The sequence below is a fragment of the Alosa sapidissima genome, chromosome 7, assembly GCF_018492685.1.
Source record: "Alosa sapidissima isolate fAloSap1 chromosome 7, fAloSap1.pri, whole genome shotgun sequence".
Taxonomy (NCBI): Eukaryota; Metazoa; Chordata; class Actinopteri; order Clupeiformes; family Clupeidae; genus Alosa; species Alosa sapidissima.
The window spans coordinates 12,205,786-12,223,686 of record NC_055963.1 but is presented as its reverse complement, the minus strand read 5'-3'; the positions used below and the strand labels follow the sequence as shown (position 1 = coordinate 12,223,686).

The window sequence follows — 17,901 nt, the reverse complement described above, 5'->3', positions numbered from 1 at the left end:
TGTGACACGTGACCTGAATGTGGTCTAGATGCTATCTTCCAAGAATGAGGTCGACCTGGCCCCCAGTGTACGGACTAAATAAACCCGGAACACACTCAGGCCTGGGTGTGCTGTGCAGAAGCACTTACAGTGTGTATGTGTGTGTGTATGTGTATGAGGAGTGTTAAATGTGTGTGTGGAGTAGATTTAATCTACTAATCTACTAAACCCCTCTTCTACTGCACCCCCCCCCCCCCCATAAATGCACAAATAGGCTGACACCAGACATAATTTCACTGCATTTCTTACTTCCAGTAACTATATGCATGTGACAATAAACTTCCTTGTATCCTTGTATCCTTGTAGTTGATGTTCTTTAATCTTGCAGTATATTATTATTTTGTTTTTCCTGATATGTTTTAGCACCATAAGCCACAGTGTTTCCTGTTGAACGTCATTTCTATCAGGTAGAGCCCCATTGTGCTGCACTGTGCTGTGCAGGAGGGCGTTAGAGTGTTAGGTCTGCCTGTGTGTGTGTGTGTGTGTGTGTCATCAGCTTCACACCTCCCCTGATCACAGTCAAACGTTCCTGCAATCTGCAAGACAGACTGGTTTATTCAACCCAATCAACCCAACGACTTTTCACTGTGGCTAATGCTGCACAACGCTTATATATCATACATATATATATCGGACATTAATCATTTTACACACCCACATACCAGCAAAGAATATCTCATATAGTCTTTTAATAATAGTAACAGTACCCATGCTGTTTATATGTTGAAATGTCCCTGTGGTTTGGTCTATGTTGGTCAAACTAAAAGAACCTTAAAGGCTAAATATAAAGCTACATATCTCTGGAGTATAAAATGGTATAATAGCAAGTTGGATTTTGTAGCTTTGTGGCTGTACAGGCCTTCAAAGTTGACCTCTGATTTGAAAAAAAAAAGGAAATTCCGCCTATTGGCTTTTTTTGTTAAAACACTCATAAGAGCCCAGAAAATAATCCAAATCTTATTATTACTGATGCATATGTGGTGTTTGATGTTGGCATACATATTTTGACTCATTATGTGATTTTGCTCTTCATTTTGGTTGATAAAATTCCAGATTTATGTGCAAAAAAAAAGCTAATTTGAGTTTTCAGAGAAATGTTATGGCAATACCTGAATGCAGACCTTATTGACCATTACTATTCTACCTTCCTTACTTTCAATTGCGAGTTGAAATTAATGTTAAATGATGACATACATAGGTCTGCAGTACAAATGTTTTTTTAAATTGTAGCTGAAACGAGTACAAAGGATCTTTAATCTATTCATTGAATTAATCGTCAGAACAGGAGCACAGAGGATGCCATCTCTATGGCACTTCACTCTGCCCTGTCTCACCTTGACAATAGCAACACCTATGTAAGAATGCTGTTCATTGACTTCAGCTCAGTGTTCAACACCATTATCCCCTCCAAACTGATCACCAAACTCAGTGACCACACCTCCTGCTGTCAGTCCGCCGCCCCCCAGGACGGCACTCCAGGTATGGGAGAGCATATATGCTCCCTCATCTCTGTTCATTGTCTTTGGGCTCCGCTTTCTTATTTCAATCGCCTCCTTTAACCAGCGGTGGTATCGGTTGTTCTCCTGCTTAATGACTCTGGCATGCAGGAGGTGTAGTCCACCTGTCAAAAAACTGACAGGAGGATCACACCTCCGTAACAACATCAGCTGATAAAAACGCGTCACACTACTCCACTGTGTGACTTTCTGATGAAGACGGAAGTATACGTCGAAACATGTCAAGGTAAAGAAAAAACATCTACCAATATATGTGTATGTGATAAAAGAAAAACCAAACTTATGGATTCTGGACTTCCTAACCAACAGACCTCAGTCTGTTACTGTAGGTTAGATAATCGCACCTCCTCAACCATCGAACACCAGTGTACCACAGGGATGTGTGCTGAGCCCTCTCCTCTACTTCCTCTTCACCTACGACTGCACACCTGTATATGGCTCTAACACCATTGTCAAGTTTGCAGATGACACTACGGTGATTGGGCTCATCAGCAATAACGATGAGACGGCCTACAGGGAGGAGGTCCAGCACCTAACATCGTGGTGCACTGATAACAACCTGGCTCTCAACACCAAGAAGACCAAAGAGCTCATTGTGGACTTAAGGAAGTCTAAAGCTAGCACACACACACCCATTCTCATCAACAGGACTGAGGTGGAGCATGTCACCAGCTTCAAGTTTCTGGGTGTCACATCTCTGAAGACCTCTCTTGGACCCTTAACACCTCTACCCTGATCAAAAAGGCTCACCAGCGTCTCTTCTTTCTGAGGTCCATCTGTCTCCTCAGATCCTGGTGAACGTCTACCGCTGCAACATCGAGAGCATCCTCACCAACTGTGTCACAGTTTGGTATGGCAACTGCTCTGCCCACGACCGGAAAGCACTGCAGAGGGTGGTGAAAACTGCCAACACATCACCGGTTCCTTACTCCCCTCCATCGAGGCCATCCAGGGCAAGCGATGCTTGCGTAAGGCGCGCATCATCAAAGACTGTTCTCACCCCAACCACAGACTGTTCACCCCACTCCCCTCCGGGAGGCGTTACAGGTCTCTGCGCATCCGAACCAGCAGGTTCACAGGAAGCTTCTTTCCTGCGGCTGTCACCCTACTGAACTCTAGCTCTGCATCCCGGTGACATCCAACAAACTAAGCCCCCATCACCCCCTGCCCCGCCCCCGCCTGATGCGTCCTTGCCTGTGCCTGTTGAGGTGTCCACGACCATGGCAACCTTGACAGGGACAACAAGGAGGCGGACATCCCCTAGCCCCCCCCCCACAACTGCACTACCCTATCCCACCCATCTATCCCATCCATCTATTTATTTACAAATGTACATACTGTAATTACACTTATACTGTACATAGCCATATTCTACTGCTTTTCATCCTGCACATACACGTATGTTACTGTTTCTGCACTACAATGGTACTGTTACCACACTGCACATAGTTGTACATACTGTACATATCTGTCTATATGGTTCATATTAAATATCCATATTTATTCAGTTTTTCTGTAATATATTCTGTTAATACACTGCATATATCTATATTGTTCTTACTACTACTATAATGGTACCGCCACTACATTGCACATACCTGTACATGTTGTTCATACATTGTTCATATTACAGTACATAGCCATATTTATTCTGCTCTTATAAGGTAACTGCTAATACACTGCACATATTTATATTTAATTTATGCTACTCTAAACCACCTTCTGCAAAACAACTGTATACTACTGTCTACACTGCACTATATTTCTTGTCCTGTCTATGCACCACCTGCCTATACTGTGTATATCACATTGCACTTTTATGCTTTTTTGCACTTCTGGTTAGACACAAAATGCATTTTGTTGTCTCTGTACTTGTTCTCTGCACAATGACAATAAAGTTAAATCTAATCTAATTTAATCTAAAAAATGATCTGCCTCTGCTTTGCCTCTTTACGGATCATGCTATGAATAGCAGCAGCAATGTCTGCATAAGTTGAGACATTGTTATTGACCTTCTGGACCAGAGACATTCTATCAATGATTGTTGCTGTATTATATTCATCTGGAAGATTATCTGATTTGCAAGTTTCTGCAAATGCTTTGCAAGTGCTGCTTTAGAGGTTTTCCTTGGGGTCCCCTCAGGTGTCGCCAATGACCATGGTTAAGGTCCAAGGGTTAGTCAATGTATCATGGAATTTGTGCTTAGGTGTATCTGACTCCAGTCTCTATGTCATGATCTTTGCCTGTAGTATGAGCCTGAATCAGATCATCCCTAACCTCTTGTGCTGCTTTGCCTGCTGTAGATATGCAAATGAACTCAGGTTCCTCTGAAAATGGATTGATCCAATTTCAGTTTCTGTCTCATCAGATGTAACTGTGTAGAATTTTTAAAACTGTTGTAAATGTATGTACTTGTAGATCAAGTCTTGGAAAATAGTTATTATTTCTTTTCAATGGAAATGATTTTAACATCAGATGAAAGACAATTTTAAGTATGATAATAATAATAATAATAATTGTACATAATGATAACATAATGATGTGTAAAGTATGAATATTTTCACCAACCAGTTCATCTACATCTCATTCCCACATTCTTACTAGTCAAAAGTACAACTGAAATGTATAATGTAGATCATTTTAGCACCTGTGATGCAATTACCATAATTTCCTAACTATTAGCTGCAGCTTATACATTGATTTAGCTAAATTTCTTCATCTATGAGGTTAATTCACGGGGGCAGTTAATATGGTATATGGTTTTGTTTCTTTTAACTTGCAAACAACATTGTCCTGTGGCTTATACACAATACGGCTAATACACAGGAAATTACTGTATGTATTTCATGTGCCCTGGACATTATAAAATTATAATATTTATGTTAAGCTGGGTACATGTGGTGATGTCAACAATTTTCATATGGTATTCCTTGAATGTAAAGGTAATATGTGATTGGTAATCATGATGTTTTGATCTCTTGGAATATCTCTTATGGGTAGCTTCAATAAAATACTAATTTACTGAATTTTGGGGTGTTTCCGAATAGTACATTTACAAATAGTAAATAGCATAGCAATGCAGACCTATGTAATCATTTGTATTTTAAGTCTCTGCTGGGAGGTAGGAAGGTATAAATACATTGATTAATGAAGTAGTGGGCATTTCAATAGTGTTGCAACCAGGGCTCCGAACCGGTTCAAGGAACGAAAACGAAAACCGAAAATGAACGGAATTTTACGGAATTTTATGAGGAGCGGAAACGGAAACGAAAACAAAATGGTCTTCAACTGTTCCGGAACAGAAACGTTATTCTGAAATCCACAAAACCGGTTAATAACGTTTTTTTTTCGTTCTCTATATATTTTATAAAATTTCGCAAAAGCATATCCTATGTCAGGGAGACTATTTCCGGTTGTGTGAAAAACAAGCCCTTTGACACTGACGAAACCTTTGTTCTGTCAGTTTCCTGGATCACGCACCCACAAGAAAACGGGAGAGCGCGGTGGCGCGCAAAAAAAAAAAAAAAAAATACAAAAATCATGCTCTGTACCTTTTAATCATGATCTCTGCTTCATACCGATGTGCAAGATACCCATGCCATAGGCACTAATGCACCTCCACACTGTCATAGATGCTTGGTTTTGGCACTACAACAACTTGGATACCTTGGATAGTTGAATAGTCCCTCTCCGCTTTAGCCCAGAGAAGTTCATGATTTCCAAAAAGAATGCCAATTGTGATTTGTCTAATCACAGGCCCTTTTCCTACTTTACCTCAGTCCATTTTAAATGAGCTCAGACTCGGATAAGATGGTAGCATTTCTCTATTGTGTCTAAATAATATGTGTTCTTAGCATGGTAGAGATTACACTAGCATTTGGGAATGGAGTATTAAACTGTGCTCACAGACGGTGGTTATCAGTTTTCGTGATTCCATACAATGATTTTCTTTATACAGAAAAAAGTCTGGTTTTAATGCAGTGCCATCTGACCACAGCCAATGTTTTTATCAGCCCTGTCCCTTGTTTTAAAGATTTCTCTGGATTCTCTGAATATTTTAATGATGTTATGTACTGTAGATGATGAAATCCCCAAATCCTCCACAATTTCATGTTAAGAAACATTATTTTTATATTGTTTCATCATTTATCCACACAGGTTTACACAGAGTGATGAATACCGCCACATCTTTACTTCTTAGAGACTTAGAGATGCAATTTTTATACCCAGTCATGGTTACAGTTGTAATTAGTTGTGAAATGTTACCTACTTTTGTTGTCTTTATCATTTCCAGCCTTGCCCCCATCCCAACGTTTTTTTGAGACATGTTGCTGGCATCAAATTCAAAATGTGCTTATATGTTTCATGAAATAGTCAAATTTGTCATTGTCAACATTTTATATCTGTGTCCTTTTTGCAGCTAGATATGTTTTTACGAGATTTGCAGATTATCACAGTCTGTTTTTATTTACATTTTACACATCCCAACTTTTTTGGAATTGATGTTGTAATTAATTAAAATAAAGACTTTAGCCTCAGAGTTGAACGCAACTGAGGGTGAAACCTCAATGGCCACGACATCAATAATAGACTAACACTAGACATAATCATAACAGCAAAACTGAAACTAGGCTACCTGCTGTTTGCAACTGAATGCAAACGATTTACATTTTTAAGGGGCTTACAAAGATTGTTATGACTCTGGATCCAGTCAGCAGCTAAATTAACTAGCCTATATGTGATGAAGACACAGTTGTTCCTGGTAAACTCACCGCAAACGTTCATTGTCAATGCAGCCCGCTGTCGAGGCACATACGCTGTCGTCCAGCACACCTATAAGCGAAGAGCTCTCGTCGCCAGTATATGGCTGCGAGGGCACATCTACATCCTTCCTACCGTCGGAGACGATGCGCGGGTTGACTTGAAATGGCGACATCTCGTGGTCACATTGCGTTGAGGTTGGAAATTAGTTTGTTCCGTGCAGGACCAGGAGGTATTCAACTGAAAAGGTTGGTTTGTAATGTAACAAACTGCAAAGTTGTCTCAGAATGTTTTTTATTGGTCTCATACCAAAACACTCAAACCCCATTACACAGGCAACACAAGGGAGGTCAATTAAACAAGCACGATACACAAACAGGGTAGACACATAGGATACAATACATGGAGTAAACACATGAGGTACAACATAAAGAAAGACTATACAAGCTAACACATACATGACAAGGTAAACACAATTACTCTCACTAAAACCAACATCAACATTACACACACACATACACTGCACAGCACCATGGGAGCTCACATTCATAACCAGCTAGGCTCAGTTCACTACAGTAATAAGCCTATACTATACAGTTTCAACAGTATACAACTAGTAGACCTAGTGAAATGTATCTAAATGGTTGCATACTATTTTAGAGTCGGGTAATCCAGTGTGGTGCAATGTCACTATACCTGTCTGGACGTCGTTCCTGGAAGGCTGAAAATCCAATGTCATGCAATCCAATGACATTTCTCACATTTTCCCACAAATATAATTATTTTTCATGTATGACTTAGTCACAATAGTCACATAGTTGTGTGGTATTTCTGCTGTCATATGAATATGCAACTTCCTTTTACACATTTATTTTAGACATACTTTTTATCAACAGTTTTACACATTTATACTTTTATATTTCCTCATGTACGTATAAGGCCAACAATAACATGAATAGTTGATATGCAAAGACTGAGACAGTAAGATGACCTTTATTTTCACATTTGACATTATACAGTAGTGCGTTTGGCATTATAGTGCATTTCAACATGTAATGGAGGCGAAAGCAGTTGTACTGTATGGAGCTTTCAACAATCAATTAAATTGATCAATGACAGGAATCCAAACACATAACGCTAATCATGCTCAGACAGCTGCTAGCTCAATATAGTCCACTGCTGCGAGAGTGGTCGCTGTGACACACTGTAGATATGGATAATGCTGCGTGATTCTGGCTCGTGCTGCACTGGTAACAATAGGAGACTGTACAAAATGTTAAAGTTGTAATTGATGTGTAATCTCTATTAGGAGATGTGTTTACGATATCTAGAGGTGCACAAATACTTTCAGACATATACATGTTTAGCCTCCATTGCAGCCCTGATTATGAAGATAAAAAGTCATTACGCATTACTATTTACAGTAAAGGTTCTGCTTTGCTTCTGTTCTGATTATTTGACAGGCGTCTGGTGTGCCTCTGATATACCACCCCTACCACAGCTATGATGAAGACACTCGCACATGTGAGGCCTCCGACTAGCCAATGAAACTGTTTATCAATTGAGCCTGAGTTAAACAGCTTCGCAGCGTAGCCTTCGCGAGCCAACACTCTTTGGGCCTCCTCCTCATCAGCCACCTGCTGAGACTGCCACTCCACGGGCCGCTGGCAGCCTGAAACACATCACATCCACACAGGTGAGTCTGACCTCTAAAACACATCACATCCACACAGGTGAGTATGACCCCTAAAACACATCATATTCACACAGGTGAGTGAGACCCCTAAAACACATCACATGCCACCTGAGCCTGCTTCTCCTGAGGAGAGCCCACCATGGTGCAGGTACAGTACGTCGCACTCACCTGTGCGGTGGCGGAGGTATGTCACACTCACCCGTGGGGAGATTCTGCAGGTACGTCACACTCACCTTTAGGGAGGTTCTGCAGGTACGTCACACTCACCTGTGGGGTAGTTCTGCTTCCACTCCTGGATACGGTGGCCCAGAGGGGGCCATACACAGCAGATGTAGGTGGTGCAAACTTTTTGAGTCTCTGGGATGACCAGGGACAAGTCATCATCAATCGTGTACGGTGGACTCACATCCCTGTACGGGACAGTTTTATTCTTCTGCAGGTTTTTTATGACTAGTCCAGTAGGCTGTTCAGAATCATCCTCCACCTGACAACACATTACAAATAAAGCATTTCAGGATGTCGCACAGCTAAAACAGCTTCTTGTTTACATCAACAGTAGTGTATGTCAACAGAAGTTTATGTACAGTAGCTGTAGCTGACATAAATTACTGTAACATGTAACTTCATGTTAAATCACCCCCCTGTCAACCTCTAGCATTTTGCCATGTTAGTTATTCCAGGACATGCCAGTAAACTTGGCCAAGAGGTTTCACATGCAGCTGAGTTTATCTTACTGTGATAAGCATTCCTCTTCTGAATATCTTTTTAAAAATAGCTGTTCTAAGGGATTAAAACACATGTTGTAAATTAGGCTAGTAGGAAAGCCTGCAGATTGCTCCAAAATATAAAATCATCTTACTTTAATACATGGTTATACCACTGATTTTCAACCTGCTGTGGTTTTAGTCTAACATGATATTTCAGAATCAGAATCATGATTAGCATAACTATATTAGTGAGAATGGCCCTGATATGGCACTAGACATTAAGAAATCATGTTCATTTCAAATACTTATATACTGTAACTGACAACAGTAGTCCGGCCAGGATATTGTAATTTAAAAAGTGAAGTTGCAGCCCTCAACTGATGTTGATGTTGTTATGTTGTGTTTTGGCCTGATGCCACACCCACCTATCTACTAATCACGAAGTCAGTAGTGTTTTGGCATCCGGGTTGCCAGCTCTGTCAGTCAGGGGTAGGGGATACACTGCTATACAGTAATTTGAAAGTGATTGCAGTACCAGTTTTGGCCACAATCTTACATATGGTTCCTTTAAATGACCATGCAGTTTACATTTATTTTTTAATAAAATATATTTTTACAATGTATTTCAACAACAAGGTATTTGCATTTTCATTTCATTATTTCTATGATCACTCATACACTCTTAAAACGAATGTGTTGAAAACAACTTGTTTTTAACACATCTCTGTGTCCAGATAGCACAGTTGTTTCACATTCGTTGTTTCACATTCGTGTGTAGGCCTACCGTTTACAAATAGCTTGAAATCAGATCTACCAGTTTGTATTTCTAACACGTATGGGGAAATGATATCCGACCTCCTTTGTAAAACTAATCCCACATGCTTAAGGACATTTCGGTGTCGTCAACAACACAGTTGCGATACAACCAACACTTTAAATTCAAAACGCACGTCAGCTTACCTTGTACCAGCTGACCTTCCTGTACCGAACTCCTTCCTCGAGGTTGACCTCACAGGGGATTCGTTGGTCGCTTTCACACAGGTTCACCGTCAACGAAACCATCACTGCAAATAAAAACAAATCATTAGCAACAGTCACAGCCAAAATAGTACGTATACTTAATCATACTTCATTTTAGGCCATCACACCAAGTTTGCTTGAAGTGCCCTGGCTGGCCTGCGTTACATAACTGCCCATTCTCGGAGCCTACAGAGCTGTCATCAACAGCTCTGCAGCGTATACGTTCAGGAGGACGCTATATATACTTACGTAGCGAAAACTGCCATTTTCTCATGTTTTTTTTTTCTTTTTCAATATGTACAGAGCAGTTTGTCTGCACTCTGGTCGTCCAGGAGTCAGCGTCGAGTGCAGACAGAAAGTGAAAGTAAAAGAATTCCATGAATTGGACGCAGTCGCGATAAGCCTGCCCCACCCTAAAGTATTTCGGCTTATTTTCATTTGAAACGAGAAGTGAGTCTGGTGAAACCAGTTTGTAGCCTACAGTAGTTGGCAGCGTTGGATATAAAACCAGGCCTACCATGTTACATCTCATTATTAGTACAGAATCATTTTCGATTTTCGACAACAAAAACTAAGCCTTCTTTCTCTTGGCATGTTTTTTTTTTTTTTTTTTTATATGGAGTTATTTTCAAGTCCACAATGTAGTGTTAATTAGTCGCCACTAGAGGGAGAAAGAGATTTACTGTAATATGGAGCACAGGACATATTAAGCACACTTTGAAAGCTTTACACCCACCCACGTCCCAAAAGGGGGACCGTGCACGTTTAAATCATACTGCATCAAAGCAGCTTGTACATTAACTCAGATCTAATGCATATCTCTATGAACATAGACTCAACCAGAGTCTAGTAATCTATGAGCATGGATCCACTAGCCTTGATGATTCCTCTGCACCAGTGGTTCTCAAATGTTCAAGCCCCACCTGATTTCGCATTTTACTTCCATGTTACATTTCCCATCTCGGTCCGCTGGATCAAGATGTTATTTTAATTCATATGTTGGTCTGTTTATGACACTTAGTTTGGGTACGTGGCTGTTTTGTTTTGAATTTATGTCAAAAAAGAAAGGCATTATTAAATATATTACAAATAGACACAAAAAACAAATTCCTTCCTGTTTCTCGTGCCCCACCTGTCATGTCCCTACTAGTGGGACCCACCCCACACTTTGAGAACCACTGCTCTACACCGCTGTTCCCTGCAGTATGGCAAGTGGACCAGTATTTCTGTGTGGTCTCCACATGCACTAGTCACACATTCATTTGCTGTAAACCAGTTGTGTATCCACCAGCATTACAATTTCCCAAAAGTCACTGACCATCTTGGCTCAGCTGTACCTTTTAGGTAAGTGAACTCATCGACTCACAGAGAGGACAAATAACAATATATTAGGATTTAGTGTCTTATTCCTGTAAGACCTGACAGCCACTTGAATCTGATGATATCGGGCTAAACTGCTGCAGCCTGTCAATGCATAGTAATGTCTCTAGGTGTAGTAGTAGTATACAGTTTTATCCAAAATGATTCATACCCCTGGCAAATATCAACTTAATGTCAATTTTCTCTTGACCAATATGTCTGTTCTGACATGTTCCGAGCCTCTCCATGTCTCTACAGCAGTGTTTCTCAAATGTTTTCAGACCAAGGACCACTTAACCAATAAAAAACCCACCTAAAGCTAAAAGTAAAAAACCTACTTCAACAATTATATTGCACAATAGGCCTACTCACTGAACCACCTTGCTTATTGTCTTTGCACCTTACTTATTGTGTAAGAGGATATGATTTAAACTGGCATAACTTACATAGGCAGTGTTGCAGAACTGTTTGGATTTACATACAAGTTGGTTCAATATTGCAAACAACTCATCTATATTATATTTTACCAGGTCTGCTTACGGACCACTTGGGATAGCTTCCGGACCACCAGTGGTCCCCGGACCACACTTTCAGAAACACTGCTCAGTGTCTTTAGACCTCACCTTTTTAGAAGCAATCCAGGTTTTGAGGCAGGAACAATGCTTTGCCATCACCCTGGCCTTGTGCTCCATTTCTGATTGATTCAGGTCTGGACTTTGGCTGGGCCACTCTAAAATGTTGTCAGTGTAAATGTAGGGGACATGTCGGAATACTCAGTGCAAATAGGGGACATGTCGGAATACTCAGGGACATGTCGGAATACTCAGTGCAAATGTAGAAGAGATATCGGAATACTCAGGGACATGTCGGATTACTCAGCAGTTTCCTGCTCACCTCCTCCTGCATCTGCTGACTGCTCTTATAATGTAACAATATGTTTATGAGTGTCCTTGTATGTATGAAGTTTAGTTATAATGTATGGATAATGTATAGACTGTAGTTATAATGTATGGAGTTTAGTTATAATGTATGAAGTTTAGTTATAATGTATGGATCTGAGACTGTAGTTACAATGTATGGCTTTCTCTTTCTCTCTCCTTCCAGAGGGCACCATTTGGGAATTCCAAATGGCAGCTACCCCCTCACACACACACACACCTCCTCCACCGTAAAGGCCAGTTTCCCTTGCAGTAAATCACCCAACTGTTTGAACTGCTAGACGGCTCTCCCCTTCCTCTGCTCATCTGTGTGTGTGTGTGTGTGTGTGTGTGTGTATTGTTTATATAATTATGTATTCACTTGTGTATTCACATGTGTATGTGTGTGTGTGTGTGTGTGTGAGTGAGAGAGAGAGGGAGAGAGAGGGCGAGAGAGAGGTGCTGTATTAAGACGGTGGCCCATCCTGTTGTTGATGGAGAAAAGGGGATCCCCATTGTGTCAGAGGATCAGTCTGTGTGTGTGTGTGTGTGTGTGTGTGTGTGTGTTTGTGTCTCAGTCAGTGACAAAACAGCCCAAAGCATGGAAGGGTATTATCTGTGTGTGTGTGTGTGTGTGAGAGAGAGAGAGAGAGAGAGAGAGAGAGAGTGTGTGTGTGTGTGTGTGTGCATGCCTCCTCAGCACTAGGGTATTATTAGCAGCGTGAGGACATGGAGACGGGAAGAGAGGGGGACGGAAGGAGAACGAGAAGGAGAGAGAGAGGAGAGGAGGAGGGAGAGAGGAGAGGAGAGAGGGAGAGAGGAGAGGAGGAGGGAGAGAGGAGAGAGGAGAGGAGGAGGGAGAGGAGAGAGGGAGAGAGGAGAGGAGGAGGGAGAGGAGAGAGGAGAGAGGGAGGAGAGAGAGGAGGAGGGAGAGAGGAGAGAGAGGAGGAGGGAGAGAGGAGAGAGGAGAGGAGGAGGGAGAGGAGAGAGGGAGAGAGGAGAGAGGGAGGAGAGAGAGGAGGAGGGAGAGAGGAGAGAGGGAGGAGAGAGGGAGAGAGGAGAGGAGGAAGGAGAGAGGGAGAGAGGAGAGGAGAGAGAGAGAGAGGAGAGAGAGGGAGAGAGGGAGGAGAGAGGGAGAGAGGAGGAGGGAGAGAGGAGAGAGGGAGGAGAGAGGGAGAGAGGAGAGGAGGAGAGGAGGAGGGAGAGAGGAGAGGAGGAAGGAGAGAGGAGAGGAGAGAGAGAGAGGAGAGGAGGAGAGGAGAGGAGAGGAGAGAGGGAGAGAGGAGAGAAGAGGAGGAGGGAGAGAGGAGAGGAGGAGGGAAAGAGGAGAGGGAGAGAGGAGAGGAGGAGGGAGAGAGGAGAGGGAGAGAGGAGAGGAGAGAGGAGAGGAGAGGGAGAGAGGAGAGGAGGAGGGAGAGAGGAGAGGAGGAAGGGGAGGAAAGGAGAGGAGGAGAGAGAGAGAGGAGGGAGAGATAGAGAGGAGAGATAGAGAGGATGGGGGAGTAGAGAGGGAGAGAGGGGAGAGAGCAAGAGTCGAGAGACAGAGAGGAGGGGAGGAGAGACAGAGAGAGGAGGAGGGGGAGGAGAGGAGAGAGAAAGAGGGGAGAGAGAGAGGGAGAGAGAGGGGAAGTGATAGAGGTAGAGAGAGGGAGAGAAGCTGAGAGATCCATCAGAACATTCTTTCCTAACTGTTGAAGTCTTCACACAAGAAAATTAGTCCGTAGAATTTGTTCCGGTCAGGAATTAAATCCCCAGTTATAAATGTCTGGTGCTGGTCAGGAACTAAATCATTTGAGTCTGTGTGGAATGCTCTACTAGTGCTCCCATGTTCTTTTGTTCTGCAGCGTAGAACTGTAGCGTAGAACCGTAGCATAGAACACCTTCTGTGGTCAGACAGCACTAGAACTATAGTGTAGAACCATAGCGTAGAACACCTCCTGTGGTCAGACAGCACTAGAACTGTAGTGTAGAACGCCTCCTGTAGCCATTGGAAAACTCCCGATCCCAGATTGCTCACCGTCCCACACTTCCGTATGTAATACCCCCTGGACCTCATTAACAGGGAGACACACACATGCTGGGAACATACACACAAGCACACGCATGCACGCACACACACACACACGCATTCACACACTCACACATACACACATACATACAGACACATACACACACACACACACACACACACATTAACATACATACACATGCTCACACTCTCACACACACACACACACACATTAACACACATACACACTCTCTCACTCATTTTATATACTCTTCACACACATTCACGCATGCATGCACATGCATATATACACACACACACACACACACACACACACACACACACACACACACACACACACATGAACACACACAAACACACACACACACACTTATTTTGCATATTCCTCGTTTATCTTGCTTACACATGTACACAGACACACACAGACACAATCTCTATTAGTCCATGAGCCACAGGCCCAAAAAGGGGCGTGTCACTACCACTTGGGGGGGCAAATTCTCACTATATTTTTCTGAAAGCTACATATCTCTGGAGAATAAAATGGTATGATAGCAAGTTGGATCTTGTAGCTTTGTGGCTGTACAGGCCTTCAAAGTTGACCTCTGATTTGAAAAAAGGAAATTCCGCCTATTGGCTTTTTTTTGTTAAACCACTCATAAGAGCCCAGACAATAATCCAAACCTCATTATTACTGATGCATATGTGGTGTTTGATGTTGGCATACATATTTTGAAGCATTATGTGATTTTGCCCTTCATTTTGGTTGATAAAATTCAAGATTTATGTGTAATAATGAGCAAATCTACGTTTTCAGAGACACAACGTGTTGCAGCACTAATTGAAACGCCCGCTACCTCATTAATCAATGTATTTCTACCTTCCTACCTCCCAGCAGAGACTTGAAATACAAATGATTACATAGGTCTGCATTGCTATGCTATTTACTATTTGTAAATGTACTATTCGGTACACCCCCCCAAAATTTAGTAAATTAGTATTTTATTGAAACTACCCATAAGAGATATTCCAAGAGATCAAAACATCATGATTACCAATCACATATTACCTTTACATTTAAGGAATACCATATGAAAATTGTTGACATCACCACATGTACCCAGCTTAACATAAATATTATAATTGCATAATGTCCAGGGCACATGAAATACATACAGTAATTTCCTGTGTATTAGCTGTATTGTGTATAAGCCGCAGGACAGTGTTTTATACAAGTTAAAAGAAACAAAACCATATACCATATTAACTTCCCCCGTGTATTAACCTCATAGCTGAAGAAATTTTGCAAAATCAATGTATAAGCTGCAGCTAATAGTTGGGAAATTATGGTAATTGCTTCACAGGTGCTAAAATGATCTACATTATACATTTCAGTTGTACTTTTCACTAGTAAGAATGAGGGAATGAGATGTAGATGAACTGGTTGGTGAAAATATTCATACTTTACACATTGTTATCATTATGTACAATTATGTACAATTATTATTATTATTATCATACTTAAAATGGTCTTTCAGCTGATATTAAAATCATTTCCATTGAAAAGAAATAATAACTATTTTCCAAGACTTGATCTACAGACATTTACAACAGTTTTAAAAATTCTACACAGTTAGATCTGATGAGACAGAAACTGAAATTGGATCAATCCATTTTCAGAGGAACATGAGTTCATTTGCATATCTACAGCAGGCAAAGCAACACAAGAGGTTAGGGATGATCTGATTCAGGCTCATACTACAGGCAAAGATGCAAGTTCAAGACATAGAGGCTGGAGTCAGATACATCTAAGCACAAATTCCATGATACATTGACAAAGCAAAATTTAAAGACATTTACGAGCATGAGTCAAAAAAGAAAACACAGGCACATGGCATGACCATCATGTTAAAGACTGGACATGAGAGAAGTTTTTTGTCACCCTCTTGGACCTTAACCATGGTCATTGGCGACACCTGAGGGGACTCCAAGGAAAACCTCTAAAGCAGCACTTGCAAAGCATTTGCAGAAACTTGCATCACTATCAGATAATCTCAGATGAATATACAGTAATACAGCAACGATCATTGATGGAATGTCTCTGGTCCAGAAGGTCAATAACACTGTCTCAACTTTTGAAGACATTGCTGCTATTCATAGCATGATCCGTAAAGAGGCAAAACAGAGGCAGATAATTTTTTAGATTAAATTAGATTAGATTTAACTTTATTGTCATTGCAGAGAACAAGTACAGAGACAACGAAATGCAGTTTGCGTCGAACCAGAAGTGCAAAAAAGCAGAAAAGTGCAATGTGATATACACAGTAAAGGCAGCTGGTGCATAGACAGGACAAGAAATATAGTGCAGTGTATACAGTAGTATACAGTTGTTTTGCAGAAGGTGGTTTAGAGTAGTATTAATTAAATATAAATATGTGCAGTGTATTAGCAGTTACCTTATAAGAGCAGAATAAATATGGCTATGTAATTTGAACAATGTATGAACATGTACAGGTATGTGCAATGTAGTGGCAGTACCATTATAGTAGTAGTAAGAACAATATAGATATATGCAGTGTATTAACAGAATATATATGGATATTTAGTATGAACCATATAGACAGATATGTACAGTATGTACAACTATGTGCAGTGTGGTAACAGTACCATTGTAGTGCAGAAACAGTAACATTACAATAGTATTATCTATTAGTACAATGGCTGCCTTGCACTACTCCACTTGCACTACTCCACTTGTGCACTTGCACACTTTGCAACCTGTTGTTGTTGTCCTGAAAACACAACACACTTCTGCTGCTCTTACATAACTTGCACCACTATGCCACTTGCTTACTTAGGTCAAACAGAACTACCTCAGCCATTTATTGGCCTGACTTTGCACTACTATATTGACTGTCTATGTACAATTGCACAATTTCAACCCAATTTTGCTGCTCTTATTTATTCATTGTATGTGCCTTCTTATTTACTTTTTATTGTTTACTTGAATGTTATGTTTGTCTGTGGACCTAATTGGCCGTGTTGCCGTCAACATGTTGCTCTGAAAACTCAAATTAGCTTTTTATTGCACATAAATCTTGAATTTTATCAACCACAATGAAGAGCAAAATCATATAATGAATCAAAATATGTATGCCAACATCAAACACCACATATGCATCAGTAATAATAAGATTTGGATAATTTCTGGGCTCTTATGAGTGTTTTAACAAAAAAAGCCAATAGGCGGAATTTCCTTTTTTTTTCAAATCAGAGGGCAACTTTGAAGGCCTGTACAGCCACAAAGCTACAAGATCCAACTTGCTATCATACCATTTTATACTCCAGAGATATGTAGCTTTCAGAAAAATATAGTGAGAATTTGCCCCCCCAAGTGGTAGTGACGACCCCCTGTGGCTCATGGACTATATCTCTCTCATTCTCTCTCTCTCTCTCTTTCTCTCAATAAGACATTTGTTTACCACTCTCACACACACACACAATCAGGCAAACACAATCACACACAGACACACAATCACACACTCCTTAGATCAAGATACTCTCTCTCTCTCTTTTCCGCACATTCACACAGACACACACTCGATCACACACTCCTTAGTCCCCCCCCCCCCCCCCCCCTCTCCTGCTGCCTTTGGACGCTCAGTGTAAACATGTTTCCTATTAGAGGATCCATGCTGTTGGACTGTGGGATTCACATTTACGAACACACACACACACACACACACACACACACATACACATGCATGCATGCACACACGCATACGCATACACACACACACACACATGCATACATGCACACACACATACACACACACACACACACTCACATACACACACA

The 17,901-nt window shown here is 41.2% G+C and overlaps 1 protein-coding gene across 1 annotated transcript; it reads right to left on the bottom strand.

Moving 5' to 3' along the window:
- Positions 1-7,291: 7,291 nt before the first annotated feature.
- On the bottom strand, positions 7,292-10,142 carry LOC121714084. Its single transcript, XM_042099254.1, has 4 exons — positions 9,990-10,142; positions 9,681-9,784; positions 8,281-8,497; positions 7,292-7,989 (listed from the first exon to the last, which is right to left on the bottom strand). Exons 1-4 carry the CDS (start codon positions 10,117-10,119, stop codon positions 7,736-7,738), a joined length of 705 nt encoding a protein of 234 aa, XP_041955188.1. The 5' UTR covers positions 10,120-10,142; the 3' UTR covers positions 7,292-7,735.
- Positions 10,143-17,901: the final 7,759 nt, after the last annotated feature.

Excerpts from the sequence above, each read along its gene's own strand:
- LOC121714084 (XM_042099254.1), bottom strand. The coding sequence starts at position 10,119 with ATGGAATTCTTTTACTTTCACTTTCTGTCTGCACTCGACGCTGACTCC. Across the intron at positions 9,785-9,989 it reads AAAATGGCAGTTTTCGCTAC|TGATGGTTTCGTTGACGGTG; the intron begins GTAAGTATATAT and ends TTTTATTTGCAG. Across the intron at positions 8,498-9,680 it reads GGAAGGTCAGCTGGTACAAG|GTGGAGGATGATTCTGAACA; the intron begins GTAAGCTGACGT and ends ATGTGTTGTCAG.